This window comes from Orycteropus afer, unplaced genomic scaffold (genome assembly GCF_000298275.1).
Source record: "Orycteropus afer afer isolate SDZICR_OR568_19922 unplaced genomic scaffold, OryAfe1.0 scaffold00122, whole genome shotgun sequence".
NCBI classification, from domain to species: domain Eukaryota; kingdom Metazoa; phylum Chordata; class Mammalia; order Tubulidentata; family Orycteropodidae; genus Orycteropus; species Orycteropus afer.
Window position 1 is genome coordinate 8,550,124 of NW_006921709.1, and position 23,032 is coordinate 8,573,155.

Here is a 23,032-nt window from a genome sequence, read left to right on the forward strand (position 1 = left end):
CTAAATTGTCCCCTTGATGGTCTTACTTATCCATGCGAGATATTTCCCTGAGAGAAGAATATAGATGCCAGGTCCTTGAGGGTCTCCACATTTCCCTGGAAGGCCAAAGGCAGTGGTGCCTCTGAAAATACCTTCACATATCAAAGGGCTTCCAGAATCTCCCTGGAGGAAAACAAGAAGGGTGGTGGAGATTAGTGTTGACCATGATCATTTGTGAAATGGAAGTAGTTCTGTATCATTTAATATGGAGTTAAGACCAATCTTGACTTAAGTGAAAATGAGTGTTCGAAAAACCCACAATCTTTGGAAATATTTTATTATTTTTAATTGACTCACTTGGTTTAATTATGAACCAGTAAAAATAAAACTTGTATTATAGTTTATGCTATCAGCTAATTTTGAGACTAATCACTTCATCTGATTCACTCCTTTTTGAAAGAAATCACTTCTGTTGACTGGTCATTTTCTGAAAATGCTTAGTAACTCAAGGGGTCAAATAGCCAAATGCAGGTGGGACATTGAGGCCATGAGTGAAAACTATGAAACCGTTTTCTGGTTCCTGCAGCAGATAGTCATCTTCCCTTCTTCCAAAGGAAGAAATCAAAGCAACCATTTCCTCCCCTTCACCCATCTTAAGTAGACAGGAATTGCTCCCCTAGTTCTCCTCTGAGCATCTGATATAAGATGGAAGCGCTAAGAATACAGGGATTATACTTAGGCTCTCACTGACTGGCCAGGAATGAGGCTTAGGTTAGCTGTAAGTTGCTGCTTTATTCTTCCTTACTGGGCCATCCAAAAAGAGCCATGGTGGTGTGGCTAAGGCATTCGGTCACTAAGCAAAAGGATGGTATTTCAAACCCAGTAGCAACTCTGAAGGCGAAAGATGAGGCATCTTCCTCCATAAGAATTACAGCCTTGGAAAACCTATGGGGGCAGTTCTACCCTGCCCTATAGGATCTCTATGAGTTAGAATCAACTTGATGGCTGTGGGTTTGGTTTCTAAGGAAGACCCCACGTCGTTATGTTGTTCCTTACTTCATCCATTCATAAGGCCAACTTTTGCAGGTAAGAGGTGGATCTTTGGTGACTTCCCACTGGTAGAGTGGAATTGGTCCATCAGAGTCTTGCATTTTTAGAGCTCTATATACATGTCTTTCAGGCCCCTTCTATCTAACACTTGACTGTCTTCCCTAAAGCCAGAGGGAAGATGGCAGACCTCAAATACAGTTAAATATGCTAATTATAGATTTCTAGGAGAGAATACAGGGTCATACCTTAGATGGCCCAAACCAAACCCAACCCACTGCCATCGACTCAATTCTGACTGATAGCATCTCTACAGGACACAGTAGAACTGCCCCGTAAGGTTTCCAAGGCTGTAAATCTACATGGATGCAGACTGCCTCATCTTTCTCCCATGGAGTTGCTGGTTTGTTCAAACTTCCAGGCTTTTGTTTAGTAGCCCAATGCTTTAACCACTATGCCACTAGATTCTTGGGGCCCTCCCTGGACAAACATATTTCCCTTGCTTGTTATAGTGCCTGGAATTCTCAGTAGTTCTTTAGATTTAATTAATCAACAGCCAATTTCAAGGAGTCTTGGTCATTGAGAGATTGGGAAACAGACTGGTAAACTTTGATGGTAGAGGACTGGCTGGTGGGAGTGGGACTAGCTTCGTGGATGCTGTTGTGTCCTTAGGATCTTGCATGTAGTTCTAAGAGGATGAGCTTCTGGGTTCCTGGATGCCCAGAGTGGTGGAGAAGGATAAGGGATGGCAGAGGGAGGACAAAGAAGAGAAAGTGGAAGACTGCTGAAGCCAAACTTCCTCTTGGGGTTTGTTAAGCCTTGGTCTTCAAGGACCTCTACTCTGATAACTTCCAAGCCATGCACACTGTACTTCAGGTGAGTCTCTGTAGGGTCTCCTTGGGAGAGGTGAAAAATGAGCTTAAAACACTGTAAAGTTTTTATTTTCCTACTCCTGTCTTTAAGCAGGTCCCTGTCCACCCCAGCTCAAAGAACTTGTATGGAGGCTTCCACTTTCTATGGAGTTGGTTACACCTGAAGTTGTTTGCTGAGGATTAAGCTTGGTCCTGGGAACCTATGGGGTCCAGGTCCAGCTTCTCAGCCAGGCTGGGGAATGACAAGCATTTCAGACTTCAGCAGGAGAGAAATTTGATGGGAGATCAGGGATTGGGGTGGAGACAAGGCTCTACAGGCACCTGACTTCAGCTCTCCTGAGTGTTACATATTTTCAAGTTTAGATCTATATATTGTTGTTGTTGTTGTTGTTATGTGCCGTCGAGTCGGCCCCGACTCATAGCGACCCCTCCTTGGGTTTCCGAGGCAGTATCACTACGGAAGTAGGATTGCCCAACCTTCCTTCCGAGGAGTGGCTGGTGTGTTTGAACCGCCAGCCTTCTGGTTAGCAGTCAAGTGCTTTAGCCACTATGCTACCAGAGCTCCTAGATCTATATATGTTAATATGAAAAATGAGAAAAAGAGAAACACCGCTACTCAATGGTTTCCAGTATAAAATCTAGAAGATGTAGTGGGTTGACTCACACATTAGCAGTGAATTTCCTATTTTTGATGAACTCACTTGAGCTGAGGACATTAATTTATTTGACTGAGGTTATATCAATAACTTCCAAAAAGCACTTGGGTCCTGTATAAGCCAATATTGCGACAAGACAAAACATTATATTGTGTATATCTGCATGACTCAATCTGACAGCTAAAATATTGAGTCTTATTTTACTTACATTACATGTATCTTTTCCACCTTGGGGGCTCCCAGCACAAATCATATTCACTCCAATCACAGGATTATAATTATAGTGCTTCTCATCATTGCAGATTTTTCTGTCTATGACAGTGACATTGACTTCTCTCAGAGTATCTGAGGATTTAGTTGACTTATTATGAAACTTCCCCCACCCTGCAACTCGACAGACTGTTCCTGGCTTCACATCCTCCCCCTTTTTAGGTAGTTGAAGAAGAGTGACGTTTTTATTAAGTGATGCTTTTTTGTTCAGCTGTTGGGAGAAAAACAAAGAATTAAGAGAATGAGATAATTAAAATACCCACATTTCTATTTACATTCTAGTTCAACCCTCAGGGACCCCCTTTCTGAGTCTGTGGCTATATGGGCATCAAGGAAAAGTTTCCACTTAAGTGACCTGATTGTAGGAGATCCTATGGTTTTTATGAAGACAATCAAAGTTACATACCTTTAGCAGTTTAAGATCACCTTCATGCGTGTTAGGGTCATAGCATGGATAGGGAATCTCTTTCTTAACAGACATTACTTGTTTTTCTCGCTCATGCTTGGATATTGTGTGAGCTCCAAGGATAACCTGGGCTCTTTTGCCCCTGAAACAGACACAACACCATTTAACTGGTTACTTTTTTAACCAGAAGGTGGACATAATATATGTTGATCAATTGTCCCATTTGTAAGTATGCTTGTTGTGATGATACTTCTTCCTACCTCAGAAAGAAAAACAACAAAAAATATGTATACTTTCAAGAATGAAAAGAAAGGTGTTTATGAATTTTATCATCATTATCACCAGCTTATTTATAACAAACTAAACTAAGTTCATTGAAAAACAATTTAATTCTATTGCAGTTAAGCTTAGTCTTGGGATCTCTTTTGAGGATTTGGGCTCTCTCCCTTTGGCTGTGATAGAGAATTATTCTGCAGATTACCTACTGGTAAACAAAGTTCTTGATGGTCTGGAGACAGAATAAAAAGATACATGGGCAAGTATGATAGCTGTAGAGCAATGGACTGAAGTGATTTTTGTAAGAGAACAAACTTACCTTAAATAGGAAAACTTTCAGAGCTAGATTGCCCAGTGGAGAACCCTATTTGCATGGCATTGAGTGCATGTATGTTAGGGGAATGGTGTCTCAGAAGTAGGGACCCAGGAGTCTTCCCTTCTCTTGTTTCATGCTAAAGTTAATTTTGCTTAACAAAATCAAAATCTACTCTGAAAGAGTTAAAGCTCTCATCTTTCATGTCCTGATATAAAATGCACTAACCAGCTGTTCACAGTATATTTCCCCAGAGCATCAGACGAGTTCAGTCTCACCTAAGACGTTAGAACAGAGCTTTCCAGTAGAGTATACTTTGATGATGAAATGTTCTATAGATCTGCACTGTCCAATATGGCAGCCACCACATGTAGCTACTAAACACTTGCCCTGGGATTAGGGTGAGTGGGAAGCTAAATTTGTAGTTTTATTCAACTTTAATTAATTCACATTTATATAGTGAATTATATATAATTCACATTTACATGTGGCTATTGGCTATCATATTGGGTAGCCTGGGATGGAGGTTTGAGTCTAATCCTGGGCCATCCAGTATGGGAGGAGAAAATGCCACTCCTGGAGGTGAGCTGAAGGGAGTGATTGACAGGCTTTAAGAGATGGCTGAAGGAGAGAGAGGAGTTTCCTAAAGGAGAGAGAAAAGCATTCCAAATAAGCAACTTGAGTCCTGAGGGGCACTGAAAGTATTTGCTTTCCATGCTGTGGTAAATTCTATGGGTCTTGCAGTCATGACCAGAAGCAAAGCCTCATAGCTTTACAGAGGTTCTCGCTGAGACCTACAGAAAGAGCTGGCATGTTACTTCTTCACTGGTCTGACTGTGTCTGGGCCTACCTCCCAGTCAAGTTAAGGAATGAGGTTCCTGTATGGTGCAAACAGTTTGTGTTCACTTACTGACCTAAAGGTTGATAGTTCAAATCCACTCAGTGGCACCATGGAAGAAAGACTTGGTAATCTCCTTCTGTGAAGATTTAGTCAAGAAAACCTATGGAGCAGTTGTACTCTAAACACTTTGGGTCACTATGAGTTGGAATCAACTTGATGGCAATGGCTTTTTGGTTTGGATGGGGGGTAGGGAAGGTCTCCAGAATTTAAGGCATGTGAAAATAGATGCGAGATGGTTTTAGTAGGATAAATATCTCACCAAATATTAGAATCTTCACAAATATTTTTTAAAATCACAGCACTTACAGGGGACAGTGAGCTGCAGTCAACACCCAGTTTTTTGCAATCAAAGCCCCAGCACAGATTTTTTGTCCTTTAAGTAGGACCATGTAGGGTCTTGAATGAGGATCCACTTGATTTCCTCCAATGATTTCTGCACAGAAATCTGTTAAATAGAAAAAAAGCAACTTAGGTCAGTACTCATTCAAAGAGCTCTACATAAAGCCATGTTTCTAAGGCCACCTTCACTTTTCACAGATGGAGAGGAAGTATGGGTGAGAACATCTTGTTTTTTTTTTTTTTTTTCTCTTGCTTTTACTCCATGTAGACCTTAGACACCTGGATGGAAGTCCTGTTACTGTTGGACTTTCTGAGAGGGTCCTCTTCTTTCACCCACAGCCACAGAAGCCATGTTGTGGCCATCCCAGAGATTATTACACTGGAAATCTGTCACAAATCACCAACCTCAGGCCTCAGATCTGGCAAAAGACAGAGAGCTGTGTCTTGGTCTACACCAGTAACAGTTGTTATGGGAGATACTGGCAGTAATGGAAAGCCTGAGCACCCCCAAACCCTGTCTTCTCTCTGAGTATTAATTTGGGGAACACAGTGCTTTTAGAAGCCTGAGAACTTCCCTTTACACCCCAAGCCCTTGCAAAAAAGATCTTACAAACTGACATTAGCACCTTTTAGTTGTGACTTGACCTATGAGTTCTTTAGTCATTGTGAGACTTCTGGTTACAGAACTTTGCGCTGTCCTCATTCATAAATAAAGAGAAAAACATCAGTTGCTCCTGAGGCTACCCCTTAATCTCTACTGAACTTCATAGTTTAATTAAGGTATTTTCCAGTAAAGTAGAGGAAGGGAGAAGATGCTATAGAGAATTCTGTCTCAGAAAAATTTCCTTGCTGATAAATTAAAAGTATAGACCCATTGTTAGAGAACAATAAGACCCAAACACAAGGCAAACTGAACACCTGCTGGTTGAGAGGACCTTGTGCCTTTGTGATATGTTCTCAGCTCTTCACCTTCCTAGACAAGATATGTTTCTGAGTTCTCCTAAATGTCTCTAACTGTTGGCTGAGGCTCATAGTTCCTTGAATAAGGCACAGTACTTGCTATCCATAATTGAAGCTACCTCACTACCAAATTCCCAGTAAGAAAGACAGTTGTTCTGTGTTACCTAGTGCCGCTCTGACAGGAATATACCACAAATGGAATGGCCTTAACAAACAAGAGTTTATTCTCTTATGATTTGGAGGCTTTAAATCCAAGTTCAAAGTGCCAGGCTCTAGGGGCTGGGTGAAAGCCCCTCAACCTTGGGCTTCAGTTCTATCTCCTGCTCCTGGTCCACTGGAGCTAGAGGCTTTTCTTCACTCAAACAGCTGCTGGCTGCTCAGGCTGATAAGCCCAAGGCTGAGAAATAAAAAGGCACAGTCCCGATGTTACCAAACCACATGGCAGACCATTAATTCAAGTCCATTGTAAGTCCCAAGTTCGGCAGGGCATGACAGGCTGCTGAACAATGGCATAGCTACATGCAGGGTCCAAGTGTGCCATAGGCTAGAGACCATTCCCAAAGCTGTTTCTTACATATGGGAAGTGGACCACATACCCAAAGGCAGCTACTCAACTACTCCCTGTAGATTCCACCATGGAGCTGATTACCAGTCTCATCATGGGAAATACTATATCCAGCTGCCCAACCACTCAACCAGGCCCAGTCAAGTTGACACACAAACATAACCATCACAACAATATACACATAGAAGCATTTCATAAGTTTTGATGAGGGTGAAGGCAAGGAGGAAAGGAGTGCCCACGTATGCTTTCATTTCCAGAAGGGAGTGGGAAGGCAAAATTCTAGGTTCTAGAAATAAAAGGGTAAACCAACCAACAGAACACCACTCACATCTCCATTCTTCCTGAGGTGAATCACGTATAGACCCAAAGATATAGCTTTGGACCTCTGCAGAAACCATAAACGCAACATTCCATAGAATATTGAGTCCCATGTTTTGAAGCACTCCATGTTTGGTGAGTACATATACCAGCTTCAGAAATAAACCCAGCTTTCCTGCAACTAGCCACTCCTAGAATTGTCTGGGGCAGGGTTTAGAGCAGGTGGGAAGCTTTGAAAAAACTATCAAGTCCTGGTCCCCATCATTTGAATCATTCTGGTTCATTTTTGGTGCCGAGGTCATGTCTGTCTTAATTGTCTTTAAAATACATGTGCATTTTCTGCTACACAAAAGGCTTAACTGACTAATGCACCAATCTTCCTTTCCTAAAGATACTATTAGTTTTCCCAACTCAAAGACCTTTTTTGTTTGTTTCCTTGTTTTTCCTTCATCTTTTTTTTTTTTTTGGGGTGTGTGTGTGAATTTTCAGGCTACAAATTGGTAATAAACTCATGTGGTTCTAAGACCATTTGTAAAGAAATTGTAATAAGGAAGAAAGGAGGATGTTTTTCCTTCTAAAATAAAGATAAATATTTGGAAGCCAAGAAAGAATCCTAAACATTTGAAGTCTTGTTGAAAAAAAATCTTCTCTTACTAGACTTAACCAAATGTTCATTGAACTTTTGCTCCACTTGACTTGATGGTTATAATGAAAGTGACAAGAATCAGTCTTACCTTCAGGAATTAGCAGAAGAAAAATGACGAGTGAGAGAAAGGATGCCAGAAATGTGCAGGAATTTCTCATTGTGGCTGGTGTCCCCACATCAATCAATGTAAAAATCTCTTTTCTGTTCTTTACTGCTGCTAACCTATATATTGAGAGTACAGAGGATGTGGTTTCCTTTCTTTCTTTGCAATTTCAAAGTTTAGCTAGCATTAGGAAATGAAACACAAGTTAGGTGAGAATAGTGAGTAATTACGAATTACCAGCAGGCATGCTTGTCCCTGCCAGGAGGCAGAGGTGGAGTCTTGTAAATCATACAGGCTGGTGGGGCAAAGGGACTCTGTTGCCATCAGAATATAGTGCAGGCAGCCCCTGGGTTACAAATGAGATCTTTTATTAAGTGTATCTTTAAGTTGAATTTGTAGGTAAGTCGGAACAGGTGCAAAGTGTTCTTATTCAGCCTTACTTGAGTGCAAGATAAGACTTGAAGTTTTTTCAGTGATTTAAAATGATTTCCTTCCTTCCTTTCTTCATCAACTGAGAAAGAAAAATAGGAATCAAATGTAGCTATTTTATTGTAGTATTCGGGAATATCTCACTCTGAGAAATATCAATTCTAGTTGCTGAAGGAACAGTATAAAGTTTGCCTTCTAAAATATCTTGAGCTCTTTTTTTGAGCTAAGGATGTGGTATTTATTATAATACATATGATCATATGTTCTGTCAGGGTATCTGGTGTTGAATCAACCATAGTTAGCACCCTGATAACTTCAGACTGGGGGGGTGGTGGTTACTTTTTTTTAGAAATCACATGAACTTAGGAGAGAGCCCTATTGTTTCCTTTTCCTAGATAGTACTATTGCATCAAAGGTTAATAATTTTCAGTAATGGCAGATGGGATATCATGCTTCTGGTTTTGGTTTGGTGGGTTATAGCTGTGGAAAAGATGTTAACAGAAACATTGACAATTCTGTTTCTTTTATGTGAAATGGTTGCTATTCCTCCATTTATGTTGACTCTTACTGAGATATAATTGACATACCATAAATTCAACCCATTTAAAGTATACAATTCAGTAGTGTCAGAGTTATGCAACCATTTCCATGTTTTAATTGTAGAACATTTTCATCATCACAAAAAGAAGCCTGTACCCATTATCAGTCACTTCCCATTATCCTCCCTCTCATGCCACCCTCCTCACCACTTCCAGGTCTAGGCAATCACTAATCACTAATCTAGTTTCTGTTTCTATAGATTTTCCTATTCTGGACATTTCATATAACTGGAATTATACAGTACGTATTTTGTGACTGGCTCTCTTCATTAGCATAATGTGATTAATCCGTATTATGCTATGTATTGGTTACTTCATTTTTATTGACAATAATATATCACATTATATAGATATACCAGGTTTTATGCATCTTTTCCTCAATTGACAGACATTTTTGTTGTTTCTCCTTTTTGGCTATCATGTATAGTGCTGCTATGAACATTCTTGTATAAGTTTTTGTGTGGATGTGTTTTCCTTTCTCTTGGGTATGCACCTAGGAGGGAATTTTTGGATCATATGGTACTGTGTGTTTAACAATTTGAGGAATTGCCACAATTCTATTTTCCACAATGGCTATAACATTTACGCTTGTGTCAGGAATATATGACCATTCTGATTTCTCCACATTCTCACCAACACTTATTATTGCCTGCTTTTGATTATAGCCATCCCAGTGAGAGTGAAGGAGGAGGGTGGACAACTCTTGGCCTCAAATTCTGAGGACAACTCATTTTAGACTCTTTTGTTACTGTTCCCAGTTTATGCATGTGAAAATGCAAGCACAGAGTAATTCCTTGTGCAAAGTCTTAGAACGATTTAGTGTTGAGACACTAAATAGTATTTTGACTTGTAGGCCAGTGCTGTTTCCACCAGGCTGTTGTGATGTCTGTGGCAATTCTAGTCAGGGATCTGGAATTTTTATGGTGTAGAGCCTAAGGCATTTGACTGTTAACAGAAGGCTGGTGGTTCAAACCCACCAGCAGTGAGTTGTTTTTTTTTTTTTAAATCTAAATATAGGTAAGATTTCAGGAAGAAGACTTTTGGGGCTAATTGTGATGGCTGATGGAAGTGTTACATATATCTTTTCCCACATCAACTTCTTAACACTGTAGACAACTTTGCTGTGGTGTATGTTCTTCAGAACCTGAAGTAGATGTCCACTTATTTAGGGCTTTCTCCTTGACTTCTACGAGACTTTGAGCACTCTGAGGGCAGTGATCATGTTTAGTTATGCATGTATTTACACTGCTGGGCATAATATCCTCAAAAAATGTTTCATAAGCATGGCTAAATCAGTTAGGAATATTATGTTGTTCTTGTTAGTTGCTGCTGAGTCTATTCTGGCTCATGGTGACCCCGTGGGGGGTTTTTAAGGTTGTGACCTTTTGGAAGCAGATCACCAGGCCTGTCTTCTTAGGTCCCCTCTGTGTGGGTTTGAATCACCAACCTTTCTGCTAGTAGTTGTGTGTTCAACAGTTAATGCACTCAAAGACTACAGAATTATTATAGAATTAGTTTATTTTAAATCAGCTCTTTGGAGTTTAAAAGCAGTACAAAAAAATGAGGTATAAATAAGAGAAACTATTTTTATTATGTATCCCAATTATTGAGAATAACATAGATTTAAGCTTAGTGCTTGCGAGTTCTCGTGGCATAGTGCCTAAGGCATTTGACTCCTAGCCAAAAGGCTGGCAGTTCAATCCCACCAGCCACTCCTCGGAAGGAAGACTGTGCAATCTGCTTCCATAGAGATACTGCCTCAGAAACCCAAGGAGGGGTCACTATGAATTGGGACCGACTAGAAGGCAGTGAGTTTGGTTCTTTTTGGAAGGCAAAATACTATCAAGATACTGGAGGAACTGAACCCTATTGGCATATGAAACTTTAGTCTATGTGAAATTACATTAATGATGCAATTCCTTGAACTAGTCTTAGCCTCAAACTCCAGATTTTCCACATACCCAAAGCACACGTTGACTATTTTTCATTCTTTCTAATTAAAATATTTGTAAAAAATATACACAAATATTTAGTAAGAACAACATCATTCTTCATCTCTTCCCATACCTATGCATACGTCAACTAGAATATCAGACTCTAACTTTGGAAGGTCAGAGGTATTTTGGAGCTCCATTTGAATGCGTGAAGGATATTCTAACTTTTCCCAGGATGGAATGCCTTTTAAGAACAAACACAAAACTGGTAGAGCTAAGATTCTGAATAAAGCAAAGAGTCACTGAGCTGGGGACTTTTCCTCAAGGAACATCTCTGCCATGGACAGAGGAAAAGTGTGATGACCAGTCTTAGCCAATCATGTAGGTCTGAAAGCAGGAAACAATTTCTTCCATTGACTTGTTTGTTCTAGATAAGCTGTAATTTGCACACCAAGATAAGAGGTCCTTCTTGGGTAGGCCAATTTTAAACCACCTTTTCTTGGCATCTCCATGTGCTTTCTACTTTGAAGGAGAAATGGATTCTCCAATAGTTTTCCTTATCCAGTTGAGTTTTTTTTTTTTTTTTTTTTTTTTTTTTGGTAAGGAGAATGTAGATGTGAGGTTTCTGGGGGTTACCACACTTCCCAAAGTAAGTTATCACATATCTGAGGACTTCCAGATTCCCCTTCACAGAGAAAATTACGTATGTTAAATGTGAGTGCTTTCTAAAGATGATATATTTATGCATTCATCCACTCATCCATTCTGTCTTTCCTTATTTAAAGGCCAATGTTCAATCTATTTTAATAATGATCTGTCCTCAGTATCAATTAACACAGATTTATCTTTTCCAATCATTTTCCTTTGAAAAAGGCAGTTCTGGTGAAGATGTGCAAATTCATTTTCCTCAGTAAAACAAAGAAAAAACAGTAAAGGAAGACTTTAATTGGAAACATAATTGTCTCCCTTAGGTTAGTTGTGTGCATTTTTTATTTTTTTGGTTAATAGATATTAGGATAAGAAATTGAATGTTGGGGCTACAAGAAGGCTTGAGATAGGAACTCATCTATACCTTGTTTTGACAGAGGACACTTGCTAAGCCATCTCAGACCAAGGAGTACTCAGTCCAATTACTGATACTTTTTTAAAAAAATTATTAAAGATTGAACGAGTGGCTCTGGTGTCTAATAAAAAAAAATCTGTTATCTCTTCCCCAACCTTAATTTTAGCCAGTGGCCTGTTGGGGCTGATTAAGAATTCTGCCCTTGGTCCTTGTCACTCTGAGTTGTCTAGATTTAAAGTAGAATCCAAGAGAACAGTACAGGGAAGTCATTTCTTCTCTCTCTGTTCTGTCATACTATGTCCTTCCTTAACAGCCCCTTGTCTTTTGGGCATTCTTGCTTCCAATGAATCTCATCTTTTGAGATTCATTCTCAGATCCATCAACTTCATTTCATGTTCTCTCTGACCTTACAAAGCTGCCTGTGGGCTATGAGTTCTAAATAGGTTCAACCCTGGACAAATGTGTTCTTGGCACATAAGAGACAAAACAGTATGGGAGTTGAGAGTCCAAATCCAGGTCCACCCCACTGATAACCAAGTTATTAACATGGGAAGTTAAGTAACTTTCTATGCTTTGGTTCCCCCATCCCTATGTTCTTGGGTAGTGCAAATGGTTAATTTACTGGGCTGCTAACCAAAAGGTTGGAGGTTGAAGTCCATCCAGAGGCACCTGGGAAGAAAGGAGTGGTGATCTGTTTCTGAAAAAATCAGCCACTGACAACCCTAGTTCTATTGTGACCCATATGGGGTTGCCATAAGTCAGAGTTGACTTGTTGGCACCTGGTTGGTTCAAAACAGGTGTGATAATAATAATGCTGATCTCCTGGGCTTAATTCAAGGATTAAGTGGCATAATAAAGAATTTGGTCGTTGCTGGGACCTGACAATGCCAGGGGTCATTACTATTAATGAGAGGGCTAGAAAGCATTCATGAATGGTGGTCAAATGGTATCCTGAAATTATCGTTAGTAAAGAAGAAATGCTCCCTGAGCAGGATTCACACTGGACAAAGGATCATATACCACCACCACATCAGTGCCAAACAGTACAGTATTCCTTGTAGGCCTTCCAACTAAAAGTAATAGCGACTGTCCACCCTGTTCCTCCTAGGCACTCTATTTTAACTTTATTTATTTTTTTTTGTGAAAAAATTGTTTGCAGTTTTAATTTGCTTACTTCATAAGAATCATTCTCACCTTTTCTACCACGAGCACAGATGTTGCTGTTGTCAATCAATGACTAGAAATTATAATGCTCTGCATCATTTTGTATCTTTCAGTCTATGACAGTGTCATTGACCTCTCTCAAGTTGTCTGAAATTCCACATAGATCTTTTTTGGTGCTTCCCCATCCTGCCAGTTGACACTTGGTGTGGGGTTTGACATCTCCTGTTTTTGGTAGCTGAAGCATTCCTACAGCTTTGGGAATCATTCCTCTACTGTCCAGCTAGAAAGTAGACAGAAGATACAGTTTTAGGCAAGGAAAACAGTAACAAAAACAAGAACATATCTCTGATTTGAAGATATATCTTATTTATTTACTGCGTCTTTATGAAGAACACAAATGAAAAGATATCCCAATCTAATTGATAACTTGTTGATGTTGTTATGTGCCATTGAGTCGGACCCGACTCACAGTGACCCTTCTTTGGGTTTCCGAGGCAGTGTCACTACGGAAGTAGATTGCCCAACCTTCCTTCCGAGGAGTGGCTGGTGGGTATGAACCTCCAGCCTTCTGGTTAGCAGTCAAGTACCTTAGGCACTATACTACCAGAGTTCCCCTAGTAATTGATTTTTAAAAAGTGACAGGACACTTTTTCAGATGAGTTTGGCTAGGCTAATATATGCAAATTTCAGGTGAGTTGGCCTAACAATAATATCATATTGGTGGTGGCTGGTGGTTTTATGGTTGAAAAGTTGTAGTGGAGAAATTAGTTATTATTTAATTCAAGTGTTTTTAGTTTATGAATTAACTGGTATTGAGACCAACAGAAGGAAACTAATGCTGCAGTGGTAAATGGTGAGAAAGGGGCCAGTGGCCTCATTTTCCACTTCAGTGTGGAGTCACCACTTCTGAGCCTGAGGATCTTATCTGCCTTCAGGTGCTCACCCACTCTCCCTCATTTCCCTTCATTTCCCAATCCCTTTTCTGGGCTACCACTCTCTCTTTCCAAAAAGTCAAAGCAAGGAGAATAGGGAGTATGACCAAGTTTGAGTAGGGGGGCTTGTTATTGTTTTGTGCCACTGAGTAGATGTTGACTTATAGTGATCCTGTATGACAGAGTACAACTGCACCATAGGGTTTCCTAGGCTGTAATCTTTATGGAAGCAGATTTCCAGGTCTTTTTTTCCTGTAGAGTGACTGGTGGGTTCAAATGGCCAAACTTTCGATTTATAACCTAGCTGCTTATCCATTGCCACCAGGGCTCCTTAAGTAGGTGTAGAAGGAGACACTTATAGTTCTTTTATATCTTCTTCCCTGAAGCTCAGTTTGGAACTCAGAAGGGCTTGGTTCTGTGGACCTTCCAATCCACATGAGTGTAGCAGCCATGGTCACTGCCACATTCCTATCATCGAATCGCTCTCAGACCCGTCCTATAAAACTATCCCCCTTCTTAGGGTCCCCCTCTGTGTTGCTGATGCTTCCTACTGCCACAAGGCTAACATTTAGAAAGTGAAATGGCCACAGATGACAGTCTTTACACAGAACATGACAGCCCACGTGCTCCTTCCCTCTTCCTTCCCACTCACACTTTCTCATAGCCTTCATGCTTGTCCATCTGGTTGGATGAATGAAGAGAGAGGAGAAACCTTGAAAGGGACTTTGGGTCTTAATGAGTTGATCAAAATTAAATTCTGGGAAGCATATGTTTGTAAGGAGCAGTCCTTTCAAGCTCTCTTACAGCAAGTATATAATGCAGTGATGACCACACAATTAGATTTTAACTCTGTGAGGTTACCATGGTGAAGTCTTGACACCTTCTTTGTGATTTCTCTAACAGCATCACACTATGGGCCACAGTGTCAGAGGTGACGAGGAGGTTCCTGACCTATTCCAACAATACTGAGCCCTCACTTCCCCTTCTCACTCTACCCACCCTGTGATGATTAAGACTTCTATATCTTAATGGAGACCTGACTCACTTATACCATTTGCTTAAAAACCTGAATCTGGAATTCCTTTCCTTCACTTGATTACATTTGCCACTACCTGGCTTAATCCCATCCCTTATTTAAAATTATTCTAAAACTTCTTTGAAGGCTCACTATTTTAATATAGGAGGATATATAAGTAAATAAAACAGACAAACATTCCTATCTCATAGACATTAAATTCCGCTGAGGGAGGCAGACAATCAATTAAATAAAACCTAAAATATTTCAGAGGGTACTAAGTGCTATGGAAGGAGCTCTGGTGGCACTGCGGTTAAAGCATTGGGCTTCTAACCAAAAAGTCAGCAGTTTGAACTCACTAGCTGCTCTAAGGGAGGGAGAAAGATGAGGCAATCTGTTTCCATAAAGTTCTACAGCCTGGGAAACCCTTTAGGGCATTTTTGTTCTGTCCTATAGGGTTGCTATAAGGTGGAATTGACTGGATGGCAGGTGGGTTTGGTTTGGGTTTAGGTGTTATGGAGCAAAATACATAAGGGAAATAAACCAGGAAGTATTTTATGCATGGGGATGGAGTAAGGGGTGTGGGGTAGGGAACAGGCAATGGGAGGGGAGAGTGGTCTCACTGGAGATTAAAGTATGTGCAGAGGGTGGACCTGAGGCAGAGGCCCAGTCTGATAATCTCCAGATTAGTAGTATGGAGGGTCAAACTGTATGTACTGGGTGGCAGGGTGGTGGGGGTTCTTCCAGAAGCATGCAGCTTTAGGGCCTTTTCTTTGCTCCTCGTGATGGGGGTTTGAGGAGCCCCTAGGCTTCCTTTTAAATCCTACCAGTGAAGTTCTTCATCAGCCCCTCTGAACTGGTGTACTAGCCTCTATTCACACACTCTCTGCCAGTGCTTCTGCTGTTCTACTTTCTGCACAGCAGCCAGCATGCTTGTTCTAAGAACAAGTCTGAACATGTCACCGCCCTGCTTATAACAGTGTCCCTTTCCTTTCCCATAAAGTTCAAACTTCTTACCGAGCTTCTTACTGAGGCTAGCTTCATGGTCTGTGCCCTGTTTCCTCCCTTTCTCAACTCTTATGATTAATCTCTTTTTCAGGGCCCTCCCTCCAGTTGTGTTTTCCAGAGATCCCTTTTGTACAATTGTTCTTCCTGCCTGGTAGGCCCCTTCCTCTTTTCTCCTGATGGACGCTGGCTCATTCTCTTATATCCCAGCACCTTCTCTAGGAAGACTTCTCTGGCCCCTACCTCCACAGCACCTCTTCTTAGCTAGCTCTGTCATCTTCTTGGTTAGTTCCGTCATTGATGAGTAAAATACCACTAGATCAGAGGTGCTGATTTATTTGGTTGTCTCCTTCTCTGAACTGTAAGTACTTGCAGGGCAGGACCTGATTACTTTAGTCTTCTGGAAAAGAGAAAGAGTGGCACTAACAGCTAAGCCTTGATGTGTTAGTTTCAGCTGGCACTCACAGCTGCCCATGATTTTTCCTGTTGGTCACAATCTTACACATCAACATCAGATAAGGTGACCATAATGAAGTGACAAAACAAGGCTGCTCTGCAATCGTATTTGAGTACAGGCAAATACCAGGTCATTGTGTAAACCGCAAAAATGACTGTACACCTCCCTCCTGGCTAAAATGAGCGACTGCACTTCTTTACCAACCACAGCTATAGGCTCTGACCATTTCTTCCTTTTCCTAGATAAGTAAGATTCATTAAGATGCCTAATTACAGAATTACCCCATGTCCTGGCAACATCCAATTCAGAGCAAGCTCCTACTTCCTCAAACCCTCCCACAAATTGCCTACCACTAGCCCAAATCCTATTGTTACAGGAGGAGGACCCTGCGAAACCAAAATGGTTCCTTGTCTCTGGCAAGAAAGAATTGATCGCAGAGACAGAGGTGGTTTATAGAGAGCAAGCCTTTAATGAAAGACTGCATGAGGCTGGGCAGTGGGACAGCAAACCAGGTGGCTAGCACACTAGCTGGACTGCCAGCGTTTCCCAGTTGGCTCACAGCAATGATAGGGGACAGAATGAGGAAGCTATACAACTGACAAGTCACGTGGGCGGGATTCCTAACTTTTGATGTTCTGGTCTCCTGGGTTGATCCAGGCATCTGCCTAACTATAGATGAAAAGGGGCTCCCCACAGAGTCTCCTGTGTTGACACCCTAGGACCTGCAACAAATTGTCTAGCAATTACACACTTCTCTAATTGTAATTTTTCTAGTTTTCTGGTTCCTCTCAGTAGGGATAATTTAAGTAATTTGCAAAAGAATATGACTGGTAACTTCCATTCCTTACATTTTTCCCTACTTCACTATCAGTAGGAGTAAGGAAATTTACAAGGGAATGTGGCCTGACAGCTTCTAATACATGAGGTCTCCCAACCTCACTATTATAAGCTGAACTAACACCCTCTTGGAGTTCCTGCATGCTGCAAATGGTTAAAGTGCTTGACTGCCAACTGAAAGGTTGGAGGTTCGAGTCTTCCCAGAGGTGCTTTGGAAGAAGGGCCTAGTGATCTACTTCCAAAAAGTCAGCCATTGAAAACCCTGTGAAGCACAGATCTGCTCTGATATCCATGGGGTCACCAGGAGTCAGAATCAACTTGTTAGCAGCGAGTGGTACTGGAACACTCTTACTGAACCACTCCATGGTGTACCCATCAGTCAACCCACCTTTGTATGATGGTAGGTGAGATTCTGGTGGTCTGATTTTTGGGCATCAGTACTTTGGATTCCCAGGTCCTACCACAGTAGGTTTTTTGTCAGTGTCTGTTGAACTAAACTCAATTCCAAGAGAAGGACCATCTGTGGAATATAGTGCTGGGTGCCAGCTGTGCTTCCAACTCCATACCCCGAGCATTAGCCAATATTGACTGTGAGACTGAATGTGTTAAACCTCTAACTTCGGATTAAAATGACTAGATTGTAAAATTTCAAAGCTGCAATATCTTTCCTTTTTAACAACTTCCAATTTTCCTAGATTCATACTTCGTACATTCCATGTTCCGATATTAATGGATGTCTGCGGCTGTTTCTCTTCAATTTGAGTGGTGCCACATCAGCAAATGAAGGCCTCGAAAGCTTTCTCTTTTCCATGAGTAAGGCTGGGTTTACTCAGATGGTGCAGCTCTTTCCCAGTCCTATTTTGAGAGCCTTCTAGCCTAAATGGACTATTCCTCAAGGTGCTCGGTAATGTACCAAACAGTGTTTCTTTGCTATTCATAAGGTTTTCCCTGGCCAATTCTTTCAGAAGTGGACGGCCTCTTCCTTCTTCCTAGTCTGTCTCAGTCTATAAGCTGGGCTGTTACTTGTGCACCAGGTGCATCTCTCTGGGTTTTAAACACCAGAGGCTCAGCCTCAAAACTCATGTCTACATGTCACCACAGTAGGACAAACCGACAGACAAATTTGTCCTGCTGTTGGAGACCTCTCGTACCACCCCCACCTGGGTCCCTGTGGCTGACTGTTCCTCCGTCTGGCATCCTGGCTTTTAATCCCCTTTCTCCTGCTCTTCTGGCCTGCTTCTTTGGGTGTCCCTGCGTTGTCTCTCCTCACCTGTAACCCTGGGGCTGACTGCTCTTCTGTCCGGGTTCAAGGCTTTTATGCCCTTTCTCCTGCTCTTCTGGGCGGGCCTGAGATTCCCCTCCTCACCTAATCCCTTTGGCTGATTGCTCTTCTCTCTGGCTTCCTGGATTTTATCCCCTTTCTCCTGCTTTTCTGGCCTGCTACTCTGCCTGTCCCTGCGTTGTCTCTCCTCACCTGTAACCCTGGGGCAATATCTTAAAAAAAAAAACAACCCATGTTGGCCTGAAGCAGTTGAATATCCCCTTCAAATGACTGTGGATCATAGCATGAATGGGGAATTTTTCTTTGAATGGAAAATATTTGCTTGTGTTTGCTTTATGGGATATAGAGTGTATTCCATGAACAATTTGAGGTTTGCCCTTCCTGAAAAAACCAACAACATATAATTTATGTAGGAGAATGAATGAAACTAAACTATGGACTTAATTCATTCATGTCTGACCAGTTCTTTAAAAAATTTCCTATTTATAAACAAACATAGTAAGAGAAGGGGGAACTTACGGGGCTTTTTTCTTTTGGTGTTTTAGCTCCTGTTATCTAAAACTCCCAAGATGTTTGGTATCACAAATTGCTTCAACTTCTCAACATCTTTTCAGGGAAGAAAGAACAAGAAGGAAATCGTTGCTTTGGCACAGGAGAGAGTATCGAGTCATAAGGTCTGGAGAGGTACGTTTGGGTGCTGCCCAAAGAGGGTGACCTGGATTTGGGGTTTCACTCTCGAGGGCTGTGCATGGGGCAGTAGAGGGGGCAGGAAAAGAAGAGCCACCAGTTTCTCCACCTGCTTGGGATTTGGGGAATAAAGCTCTTCCCCAGTGGCCTTCCAGGCTGTTGACCTCTCATAGAAGAGGAGAAACTCAAGAAACAGAGCAGAAGTAGCAGGTTTTCATTTTTGTGCTTCAGAAGTTGTGTGTCTGCTGAAGTCTTCAAAGATGAGAAAAGTCGGCCATAGTCACGTTATTATAAGTTTGACTGAAAAAAGTAAATGAGGGTTTCACAGTGACATTTTAAAGCTGAGTCAAAACAAATGCTACACACACACACACACACACACACACACACACACAAACTAGGACTAACCCTGAATGTAGTTCGTGAATCTCCTGAAAGTTTTTCTGGGAAAGGAGGTTGGGGATGGGGGTGAAAGTGTTTCCTGATTTGTTTGGCAGACTTTGCACAAAGTGGGCCTACTCATGAAGTGTGCTAGCTTTGTTTCCAGGGTAAATTGTGTGGAAGTTCCACCTTGACAAATTCTTATTTTATAAAACAATTAGACATGAATTTGTTTGAATTTTCTCTATGACAAACCAGTTTTAAGCTTTTTCTTTTGCTTATGCAACTTATGCTAAAGTGAATAGGAAATAGCACTATTGCTTACCAGTAACAAGTATTAAGAAAACAGCAACATATGAATTTCATAACCATTATCCTGCCTTTCAAATCATGATTAGGAAAACCACTCCTTTGAGCCATAGGAAATGATATTCTGAAACTGTCAAATATCAGTGAGTTCCTGTGGCTCAGTCTAATATGTAGCAACATGAGGTAATGCTAGTTCCTGGTGAAAAAAGCAGTTGTAACGCTACTGGATATCCATCATGTGACCGACTATGTAAAATATCCTTGTGACAAAGATCTGGAACCAAAATATACCAAATACTAATCGTGATTGTGTCGGGTGGTGACATCATGTGTGCTATTTTTCACCTTTTCAAAATTTTAATAATAATAATGCATTTTTTTCAAAATTTTAATAATGTTGCTAATTTTAGTGACAATTTTTAAAATAATGTGGGAAAAATGGTCATGAATTTTGATCTTCTTTCTGTGGGCTCTGGTCTTTGTATATTCTAATAGAACATAGTATTGGACATAGCTGCCCACTTCTCCATCCTGACCTAACTTTGGTTTTAGAATGAGAGTCGTTTTCACCTCCCCAATCTGCCTTGAGAATCAGAGGAGTACGGAACTACTCACAGCTTATAAAGGCCACCATCAGCTCCCAGTTTTCTTTGATCAAAGTCCCTGCCCAGATGTTCTGTCCTTTGGGCAGAACCACGTAACATCTTGCATGAGATGCCACTTTACTTCCTCCTATGATTCTCTCGCAGGGCTCTGAAAAAAACAAAAGAGTGATCCAGAGTGAGATCCTGCTGTGATGGTTACGTTTGCGTGTCAATTTGGCTAGGCTTGGTTAAGTGGTGGGCAGCTGGATGTAGTATTCCCCATGATGAGACTGGTAATCAACTCCATGGTGGAATCTACTGTGAGCAGCTGAGTAGCAGCCTTTGGGATGCGGGTTGCTTCCCATATATAAGTAGCAGCTTTGGGAATGGTCTCTAGTTTATGGCACACTTGGACCCTGCCTGTAGCTGTGTTGTTGTTCAGCAGCCTGCCATGCTCTGCCGACTTTGGGACTTAACAATGGACTTGAATTAATGGCCTGCCATGTGGTTTAGTAACATCAGGACTGTGCCTTTTTGTTTGTCGACCTTGGGCTTGTTAGCCTCAGCAGCCAGTAGCTGCCTGAGTGAAGAGATGCCTCTAGCTTCAGTGGGCCAGGAGCAGGAGGCAGAGCTGCCGCCCAAGGTCAAGGGGCTTTCAGCCAGCCCCTAGAGCCTGGCACTTTGAACTCGGACTTCTAACCTCCCGAACTGTAAGAGAATAAACTCCTGTTTTTTAAGGCCATCCCACTTGTGGTATTTCTGTTAGAGCGGCTCTAGGTAACCAAAACAAACTCAGTTTCACATTAAGCAAAATTCATATTCTTTCCATTGTGAAACACTGTTTTTCTCAAGTAATGGTTCTTTACCTTTTTTTTATTCCTTTGAAATGCAGACCATTGAAAATCTGATAAAGTATAGATACACATACACATGTAAATCTTGGCATGCAGTTTGGGAGGTTCACAGATTTCCTGATGCTCATCCATGGCCTTATAAGAAGATTATAGATCCCACTTTAACAACCTCAGCTCTGAAGATATCACTGAGCTATGAGACATGTCCTCTGGGTACCAATCCCAACCTTCTAGCTGATGATCTTACTAAATTTAGTTAACTTTTCTGTGCCTTAGTTTTCTCATATGCAAAATATTACTTAAGAAGATTAAATGAGTTAATACATGTGTTATGGAAATTTTCCAAGGAGGTTAAAACTTCTGCCTGAGTAGGTAGCAAAAGTCTAAAAACTTCCCAGGAGGCATAGTCAGAGACCTGAACATTTATTCAGAAGAGAAACAAAAAGAATAGGGAGAGTGGATTAAAAGATAAAGAAAGCAGGCTTATAAACATTGCTAGCAATTCAGTGTCCAGTGATGGCAGGCTGAAATGGATCTAAGATGACCGCTACCTCCCTCCCACTTTGAGGGGATACTTACACCTGAGTTTGTGCAATTGGAGATGGATACTATGTGACTGAGAATGGAAGGCTATATGTCTGGTCTCAGACTCGGTGGTGCTGGGTCCTGATTGGGAGGGGGCCCCCCCGGAAGGTACCCTATGACCACCACCTGTGTATACTCTGATAAGATGCTGCTGTTAGCAAGCTTTAAGGCTTAAAACTATTCTAAGGATGGGTTAATACGTTACAGGGGAGGTGATTAATACATGAAGCGAGGAGCAGGGGAATACATGACAAGGGGAGATAGACGAAATGGCTTGTAGTTATTATAAGACCAGACGGCTGGCGGTTCAAACCCACCAGCCACTCCTCGGAAGGAAGGTTGGGCAATCCTACTTCCGTAGTGATACTGCCTCGGAAACCCAAGGAGGGGTCGCTATGAGTCGGGTTTGACTCGACGGCACATAACAACAACAATAACAACAAACAAGATGGAATCTGGGAGCCATTTTGGGGGGTTGCAGTTACTGACTATACAACATGTAAAGCACTTGCCAAAACCAAACTCACTATTCACTGCCATGGAATTGATTTCAACTCATAGCAACCCCCATTGGGTTTCTGAGGCTGTAAATCTTTACGGAAGTAAATTGCCCCATCTTCCTTCCATGGAGTGTCTGGTGGGTTTGAACCACTGAACTTCTGGTTGGCAGCCAACTGCCTTATTCACTATGGCTTAGAGCTCCAGTGCTATTTTTAATGGTTGTTGTTGGTGCCATGAAATAGGCTCTGAATCATAGTGACCCCATGTACAACAGAACGAAACACTGCTCAGTCTGTTTTTACTGGTAAATTTTATTAAATGTTGGCAAATATATATCTATACATAACATATTTATATATTAATATATAACATCCATAATTCTTTTTATATAATATTAATTATATTAATTGTACCCTATCTTTACCATTATCATCACCCTCAACAATGGCAACAGACATTCCCACACAAGTTCTAAAATCAAAAAGTATTAAGATTTGTTTTAGAGCTATGACTATTCATATGTATGAGTGGAAGGGGAGAGGTCCTGCTAATAAACACATATATCCCCAATTTATTAACTGCCCGTTTTTCACTTAAGGTTTTGCTCTGTACATCTGGCTTGGGTTTATGGGAACCACTAAACCAAAAAACCAAACTCACTGCCATTGAGTCAGATCTGACTCATAGTGACCTCTCCTTGGGTTTTCAAGGCACTATCTCTTTGGAAGTAGATTGCCCAGTCTTCCTTCCAAGGAGTGGCTGG

General features: G+C 41.3%; 1 protein-coding gene and 1 pseudogene across 1 annotated transcript; both read right to left on the bottom strand.

Moving 5' to 3' along the window:
• On the bottom strand, nt 1–7,721 carry LOC103199831 (granzyme A-like). Its single transcript, XM_007944186.2, has 5 exons — nt 7,637–7,721; nt 5,027–5,165; nt 3,231–3,372; nt 2,763–3,035; nt 1–162 (listed from the first exon to the last, which is right to left on the bottom strand). The coding sequence occupies exons 1-5, from the start codon at nt 7,704–7,706 to the stop codon at nt 1–3; spliced, it is 786 nt and encodes a 261-aa protein (XP_007942377.1). The 5' UTR covers nt 7,707–7,721.
• Nucleotides 7,722–11,132: 3,411 nt separating this feature from the next.
• Nucleotides 11,133–23,032, bottom strand: part of LOC103199832 — a 12,461-nt pseudogene continuing 561 nt past the window's right edge.

Excerpts from the sequence above, each read along its gene's own strand:
- LOC103199831 (XM_007944186.2), bottom strand. The coding sequence starts at position 7,706 with ATGAGAAATTCCTGCACATTTCTGGCATCCTTTCTCTCACTCGTCATT. Across the intron at positions 3,373-5,026 it reads ACTGCAGCTCACTGTCCCCT|GGGCAAAAGAGCCCAGGTTA; the intron begins GTAAGTGCTGTG and ends TGTCTGTTTCAG. Across the intron at positions 163-2,762 it reads GTGGAAAAGATACATGTAAT|GGAGATTCTGGAAGCCCTTT; the intron begins GTAAGTAAAATA and ends GTTTTCCTCCAG.